Below are 8325 nucleotides of genomic sequence, written 5' to 3'. Positions count from 1 at the left end.
AAAGCCCTCTACGCGGTCACGCTCCGGGGCTTTAAAGCGGCCCGGCCCAACTTGGATCTCTGCCCCCTCCGTCGAGCCGCGGCGGCGTCCGGATTGAACTCCCCGGCGCCTTCCCCGTGGGCAGCGGCATCGCCCGAGAACCGCGGTTCCCCTGCCTGCTGCCCTCGTCGTCCCGCCGGGGCTGCCCGGGGAGGGGGGCCGCGCCCCCGACCCCGCGCCGTCCGGCACCGCGCCGCCCCGGGGACCCCGGCCGCCTCCCCGCCGCGGGACCTTGGCTTTGCCCTTCGCGCGGCAGGTGGCGGGGCCAGCGGAGAAGGATGCGTTTCTTCCCGTGGGGATTTTGGCTGCTGTGTGTCGCCTTCGCCTCGGCTCGCGGTGACAGCGGCAGCAAGGCGAGGAGCTGCGCCGAGGTCCGGCAGCTGTATGGGGCCAAGGGCTTCAGCCTCAGCGGCGTGCCCCAGGCCGAGATCTCCGGTGAGTCCCGCGGAGCGCGGCACGGCAGTGGGGAGGCGGTCGAATGTGCGGAGCCCCTGGGCTGGAGCAGCCCACGGGGCCGCTGCCCTGTGAGGGGTTCCCGGGGCCCGGCTCGGGGTGCCGTGGGGCGACGGGTGCGCTTTTGACCCGCCGCTGGAGTTTGTCGTGGGCGGCGAGAAGTTGGACCCGAGAGATCTCCCCGAGGGCCGGGCATCCTCTCTCCCCTTGCAGCACCGTCTCTCCCCTTGCAGCACCCCTCGGAGCCGCTGCCCGGACTGGAAAGGGTCTTTCTCCGGCGGTGGCGATGCAAACGAAGCTGTGAGAGAGGCAGTTCAGTGATGGCTTTCTTTTTTTTTTTTTTCCCCTTATCTCGTTCCTTCTGTTTTCAGTGAAACTGTTTCAGGGTTTAGGTTCAGAAATCAGGCTAATCAGACTGTAATGGGTTTTGGTGCTGGAGCTGGAAAATGCCACAAGGTTATAAGAGAAAAAATAATTTCTCTTAATCTTCTTTTGGATGGGAAACAAACGTATAAATGGTATTTGTCACTTGTTAAAAATGAAGCAGGAGCAGAATGATCCTGTGTCAAGCTTGTAAAGTGTAGAGGAAACCTGAGCAACCTACATCAGAGTGTGTCCTCTTGCCTTCATTCTGGTTTTGGAGAAATCTTGGTTGATTGCCTTCTGTTTGCAGAAAACCACTGAAATACCAAAGAATATGCAAGGTCTGGTTTATATTGGGTTGTTTGGTCTGGTGTTTTTTTTTTCTTTTTCTTTTTTTTTTTCTTGAAAGGTTGGGGGAAGTATGCTGAGGAATTTTTTTGAATTTTTGTCTAAGTTTTGGTACACTAACTTGCGACCCACATCTGAGAGCTTTCTCCTCACTTGTGGGAGCTTCCTCCTTCAAACAAAGCATAAAACATGCAGGCGTACGTGCCAAAGCCAACCTACAGGGACATCCCAGTAAAACTGCAGTTTGTAGTTCACATCTAAGCTACAGAATGCCTCATGTTGAATATTTCATTGTGTAGTTTTCCAGAGAAACCAATTCATTATCTGACCTGTGAACGGAAAAGGATGAACCGTATACAAGTCTCGTAAATGTGAATAAATTAATACTTTCTTTGTCAAGTTGCAACCGAGAGTAAATTTCCAAAATAAAATGAGCAGTTCTTGAAGTTAAACAGTGGGAAATTTCAAAATCAGTTGAACATCACTATTAATAGAATAGTAATTCAGTTGAGTGAGAAAGTGGCTTTTTATAAATGTCCATCTAATTATTACAAATACAAATACGTTAGCAGTCATGTTTCAAGTGGAAAGTTCTTGGAAGACTAAATGTTTACAAATACTCGTGGAGATGGCTGCAGTATTGTATGCGGGGATAGTACTACAGGGACAGTCATTCAGGATTGTGTGAACTGTGGTTAGAAGCATCATGTATCACAGGTTGGCAGCAAGTAAACCATCTTGTGTCTACAAATTGTTGAGGTTCAAAAAATGACAGAGGGCACACGGACTTTTAGGATCCAGGAGGCTTTCTTCCTACTGTTTGTTGCTATGAGCGTGTATGCTGGCAGTTGTAAGCAACAGTAGTTAAAATTATAGTATCAAACTGGGCATCTCTGGTTGTTAATGTAAACAGGGAAACTCTATAGGTAAATGCTATAAAAACTTGAGGAATACCACATGGAAAGTAATATGAAGAAGTGCTTGGGGGAAGAAGGTTCCACACAGAAACCTGCTGCTGGTATTACTAGCCTGGTATTTAAAACAGTTAACAGACTTAATGATTTTCAATGGTAATTATCATGTGTACCTTCTGACTGATACATATTCAGGAATGCCCTTTTTCTCTCACTGTAGTACTTACCCAGTATGGTTAAAACACTGATGTACATTAATATTAACATCAGAAATCTTTGTGTAGTGTTGTGTGTCATGTATGCTTTTTAGTAGTTGTGCAGGTTAGTGCAAAGTTGATGCCAGTTTTGTTATCTGCAAAAAGAAGAGCCTCGAGACTCTCCTGCAGTATCCCCACATGTAGTAAGTACAGGATCGTGCAGTTCATAATTCCAGTTTTTGTTGAAATACTCAATTATCGCTTACGACTGGTTTCAACAGCATTCATTCAGCTTGCTGACTGTGGGGGTTGTAATCTGTATGGAGCCTTGGCAGATACTGATATATGTAAGTGCATACACATCAACATACAACAACTTTTGTCTAAGTTAAGAAATGTTGATGAAGACAGTTCAGTGGTGGCTCCAGGTGGACTTGTGCTGATGTTTCCTGATGGTGGCCTTCTCCATGTTGTCAGACAGGTTCAAAAGCTACCCAAGAACCACGTTTGTCTTATTTCTGAGCCCTCTGGAGGCAAAAGCCCTTCACTTTCTCTTTCTCCAAGGGAATCTTGCTGTACCTTCTCTTTCCATTGCTTGCCCTGAAGCAAAGGGGAAAACTCATTTCTTAGCCCCACAGCCTTGTCCCTGAAGCGGTGCTGCCATGCTAAGCTGACCTTGCTCCTGTCTGCTTTGGACTGGCTCCAGGCACTGCTTGGTGTGTATTGCCATCACACCAGCCCGGCACTAGGAGCCAAACCACACGCTGCTTGCAGCCCCACAATTTGACTTCAAAAGCAGTTTAGTAAGCTCCCATGATGCAGGCTCTGACTCAGGCTGAGATGGCTGTGTTTATGTTGGTTTTAAAACACTTGCTGCATGCTTTACACCTTCTAATCTGTATTCTTTGTTATGATTTAAGAGGATTATGAGTAACAGAAAGTCTCCACAGCTCACCAGAAGGTAGTCCCTGCTTATGACTGTACAGATCAATTAGAGAAGCAGTCGGATGGTTATTAGCTGGCTAATAGATAAACATCTGATTCAGGCATAGACTCTTAGCTTGCTAGATTCTAGAACCTAGACAGGGGTTCCTGGTGTTTCGCTAGTGTTTTACAATGCCTTTAATACGTCTAAACGCTTTAAATGTGTCAGGCACTGTTATTAAGTGTGTTTAGCGAATACACAAGGTGTTATATCTTGCTACTTTGAAGTCAACGGCAAAATTCTCAAACATGAAAGAAGCGTCTACTCGTATTAGTGATACTGATAGATAGATGTGCACCCAGAATCTCAGGTGAAGATCTGCCTAGAAGAAAGTTTCTAACGCTGGGGGAAATGCTCCCTACTCCTTGGGTTGGGAAAGTTATGACACTTGCCTCCGTAAAACGTACTAACTTGAGCAAAGTTTCCCTGTGTGTTGGAGAGTATTCCTGCTCACTGGCTGCAACCTGCACCCCCTTCCTCTGATTGCTACAAAATAGGGGAAAACAGCTTGAGGGCTTCCAGTTACTCTGTTTCCTCTCAAGTCTTCCAGAGGTAGCAAGCCTCCCTTCCTACTTTCTCATGTTCCTGCTACCCAGATGGCATCACCCCATTGCAGGTCTTCTACTCTGGTTACTGAAGGAGAGAGGTACCCTGCTTTAAGTGTACTTAGCGCCTGTGCTAAGGGCTGGTCTACTTGGGCTCACAACGTGGTTTGTGATGGAAGAGAGCGAGCCTACTGCATAAAGTATTGCACTTTGGGGAGGATATCCAGCTTTCTCTGACTTGATGGAGTGGCTTAGGATTATTTGTGTTGGATGGGTGACTGCTACCCAGTGTCTTGAGCACAGATAGTTCTCTCATGTACTGCAGAAGACTTGAGAGTTGTGATTTGTCATGGATGTGCTTTGCCCTTGCTCGTTGTTTGGGCTAGGCTTTTGCTTTGGTTTGTTTATTCCTGAGATTAATACTTCCTAGACTTGGCTTGCTGCTAGGTTGAGCTTGTTGTCACGGGTGGTGGGTGTAATGCAGTGAAAGAAGAGGAAGGCATAGAAAAATGCCATCTGGACTTTGCCAGGCCATCTTGCTGCCCATCCAGTCACATCTCTCACGCGTATGCTTCCCTAGTTCCTTAGCTGAAAGGAGTCAGAACAATTTTTTTAACCTTTCACTCCTTTCAGGCTGTATAATTTGGTTTTGTAATGAAAACTTTGTCAAGTGTATGTGTCGGAGGCATTTGGAGGAGCATTAGCTAAGTAGAGAATAGGTCTGGCTACAGGATGGGAGTTGACAAGGCTCTGGGGCCATGGAGAGGGTAATGAAACCCAGTATCAAAGGGCATTTCAGCTTCTGGCAGTTGCAGTACAAAAGGCGTAAATGCAAAGATGGGCAAACCTGCATCTGTGGTCTGAAAAATAAAATCTGGGGCTACTCCACTCCCAAGGAAAGATCTTTACCCCTTAATTGAAAGGCAACACTCTTTTGCTCTGGCACTTTTTGAGGCTGTTATATTTGTAGTTACTCAAGGCAAATGGGATTTCTCAAGGTTAGCTGCCATACGGTGAACTCCTGAATGCAATGTCAACTGGCTTACGCTAATGAATGTGTTAGGGGCAAATTGGAATGGCCTTTGTAGCCTGCTTGGTTTAGAGTGCTATTTCTGAAGAGGCAAAACATAGGGAGTTGTGCCTTTTCCCTCCATCTGGCAAGTATATTGGTGCAAATGTTAGAGCAGGCCATGCCTGAACTGTGTATCTCCATTTCTGTTTAACTTAAAATATACAGATAAATTTACATATTTTACACTTTGTGATTGTTTTGTTAATTTGTGACTGCAGAATGTGTGCATACAAAACAATTATGAAAATTAGATTTCTGGAGAAAAATGGGCTCCCTCTAGCGGTTAGTGACAGCACAGCTCAGGGTCTCGGAGGAGCCTGTCTTCAGACCCAGTGCTTACCTAAGCTATGTCTGAAATCTGGAAAGCTTTATACTTAGATACTCTATAAGAGTTTTGTGGTGTTGACGTTATTTTTAAGAGAATCTGACTTTCTGTCACTGTGATATGGATGACTAAGCTCTCACCACATAATTATCCTTGTCATCTGTGTCTGACAAAACTATTTCAACAGCTTCTTTTGTTGGTGAAGCAAAAGCCTGATATTTTCTTTTAAAAAAAAATTTGCATGCACGTATAGCTGGAGACACCCACTACCACCACTGTGTGAAACTCTAGAGCTCACCTCATCTCTCCTTTTTCTGTTCTTGCCCTGTAAGTGCCCTGTTTTGTTTAAGAACACATCAGTCAATCTCTGGATACGCCGGATGGGTTTGATAGGAGATGTGCGGCTTTTGGCAGGGATTGTGAAGCAGTTGGTTTAATGTTCTATTGCGTTCAATACAATTGTCTCTCGTTGAGGGGACGGGATAGATATATTCCTCTGTGTAATTTCAATAATTAAGTATGCTTTGACTTAACCAAAGGCAAAGAGGGAACTGCTAACTTGATTATCAAAAACATGTATTTAGAGCCAGAGGTTTTCTTTTCCTCGCAGGTCACAACCATGATAACTGAAAACAGAGACTGTGGAGCACCTGCCCAGCAGCAGCAGCTGAGCACAGGCTCTGTACCCTTCCCACCACTGCCCGTTGGGCTAGGGAGGGGGGGTTAAGTATCATCTATTTTTATTGCAGTATCAAATTGCATTAGGCACAGTATGGAAAGTGAAGGCAGGGTAAAAGGATGGACCCAGGCTCAGAGAGCTGTTGGTCTGAGCAATAATCCTGACCCTGCTGTCTGCAGTAGTCTCAGTGCTGCAGCAGTGGCCCCAGCCACACAGTTTTGGTCTCCTGCCAGCAGCTTGGGTGTTCCTGTTGCTTCTTTTGCGGGATTGTGGAAGCAAGGGGCAGGGTAGGTGCGAAGGCGATTGGCAAGTGTCACTGGCATAAGGAGAACTTTTGTATCTGCTTTCAGTATTCAGCTGGAAATACTGGCTGGGAATTTTGGGGGAAAACCAGGGAAATAGACATTCCAATTCTATGGAAATCTGCAGGCTTGCTTGGGAGAAAGAGCTTTAATTTCTGTTTGTTGCCCTGGACCCTGCTGAATGCAACTTATTTCAATATATTTGGGTTCTTTCTTTGTCCCATGAGGTGCTTTTGTGTACATCTAGCAGGCAGGTAGCCTTATGAATGGGACAGTGGTAAGACAACATGCTGCTCTGGCGTACAGTTGGCCCTGCTGGCTCTGCCTAACTTCTGTAACAGGGCATACGCTATGTCCAAATGTCATTACTTGCTTTCCCACAAGCAGGAAATCAGCAAGCAGCTTCCAAGATGGTACGTGCACATGTTGCTCCTGGTTGGAGAAGGAGTAACAAAAACCCCCACAGAGACTTGTCTTCAGTGAGGCATCCTGTCCTGCAATGGCAAGATGTCCGCTGCTGGCAGCACAGCCAGCTCCTCGCACTCAGTGTGCTGCACAGCTGCTGCCTGTAACAGCAGGGCTAGGCTCGGCTCTAACTGCCTTTGATGCATGCAGAGGTCCTCCCATGTCCCCTTGGATGTTCTGTGCTGCAGCAGGCATGTAGCAAACATGTAGAGTCACCTTTTCAGCTTTTTCCGTGGAAGAGCCTCTCCTTAGTCAAGTGTTAATTCAGAACAGAGTTGGACATGCTCCTTGTGCTTGCATGACAGTAAAGCTGAGGAGGGTGCTTGACACTGACTTTCATCTGCTTCTTCTGAACTTTCTGCATAGGTTGAGTCTTTCTGAAAATCCTGAGCAAATCCCCCCTTGTTTCTGCCTGTATGTTAGGTCAGAGTTGGGCCATTCTTTTTCGATGCTTCTCCAAATACTTGCTACCAGGCACAGCTGTGAGAGGGAAGGAGAAGTTCAGTGGGCAGCTTGGTGGGGCAGACACCACACCTGCTATGGGCAAGTCCATACAGAGTCTTTTCATCTTTAAGTCTCCCTGGAAAAAGTCATGTTCTTGTTTTCCTGTCTGTGGAATGACAGTGTCTTCCTGACAGCTGTGACGATAACTCTGCCCCATTGTGATGGGGAGAGACCTAGGGAAGGGAGACCCTAAAGCTTGCAGGAACCTTCATAGCAGTGGCTTGAAGATTATTCCATCATGTTTTGTATGTTGCTAGCACAAAGTTGCCATAGCTGCCATTAGGACATTTTCCCCTCAAAGTTACAAAAAGTAAATAAAATCCAAAACTCTACAAAAGCAGAAATTTTTCCCTTCTTACTTGTGAAGGACAGACTGCCCTCTCCTGTGATGTCTGTACACCCTGACACTTTATTACTCAGAATATGTTATATCCATGACAGGTGAAACCTGTCTTTGAGTAACTTTTGATTCCCAGGGAGTTGGGTTACCTCCATTGCCAGATTGTTCTGCAAAAAGTAATGAAGCTTTAGACTGTAGACACTTAAAATGCTTGTCTATACCTGACAGAGCTGTGAGCTGGGTCAGTCAGTTCTGCCCAGCAATGTGTTCCTGTTTTACTTGGAATAATTCAGATATGGAAAACCTTTTTTCTTATGGTTTGAATAAGCAGAGTGTGCTGTGACAGTTATTCACATTGCTCTCGCTTCGAGTTTTAGAAAGTACATTAATCACAATTGTTGACTGTACAGAGATTATAAAACTAATTTAATTTTTTGTGCCTTTTCATATACAGTGCAGCATGAATCAAAAGTACAGAATTATCCAGCTGTTATGAACTCCTATGCTAGCAACATAAGCAAAACAATTTTTTAAATTGCCATGCATTCTTCTGAAGTATTAAAAAAGGAAGAAAACAACAACAAAAAAGTTTTGCTGTGGTTTCAGGGAGCAACATGATAGTATTTATGCAGACAGTCAATCTTTTATATGACTAAAATGCGAATACTCTATGACAAATAGTTTTGGCTTGCAAAAAATTGGTATTTTATAGTATTGTAAAACTATACTGTATAATTTAGTTGGAGTGTTTCCACTAGTTTTACTGAAGTCTCTTTCCTTTCAGCTGGAGCAGA

At 45.3% G+C, this 8325-nt stretch overlaps 1 protein-coding gene across 1 annotated transcript in view; it reads left to right on the top strand.

The window, feature by feature from the left end:
- The first annotated feature begins 317 nt into the window (after positions 1–317).
- Positions 318–8325, top strand: part of GPC1 (glypican 1) — a 212499-nt gene continuing 204491 nt past the window's right edge. The window contains exon 1 of the mRNA XM_086468113.1: positions 318–474. Within this exon, the coding sequence (XP_086324239.1) occupies positions 318–474 (157 nt within the window). The remainder of the gene's footprint in view (positions 475–8325) is intronic.

This window comes from Leptosomus discolor, chromosome 7 (genome assembly GCF_034619465.1).
Source record: "Leptosomus discolor isolate bLepDis1 chromosome 7, bLepDis1.hap2, whole genome shotgun sequence".
NCBI classification, from domain to species: domain Eukaryota; kingdom Metazoa; phylum Chordata; class Aves; order Leptosomiformes; family Leptosomidae; genus Leptosomus; species Leptosomus discolor.
The sequence above is the reverse complement of the archived record's forward strand: the minus strand, read 5'-3'. Positions and strand labels throughout refer to the sequence as shown.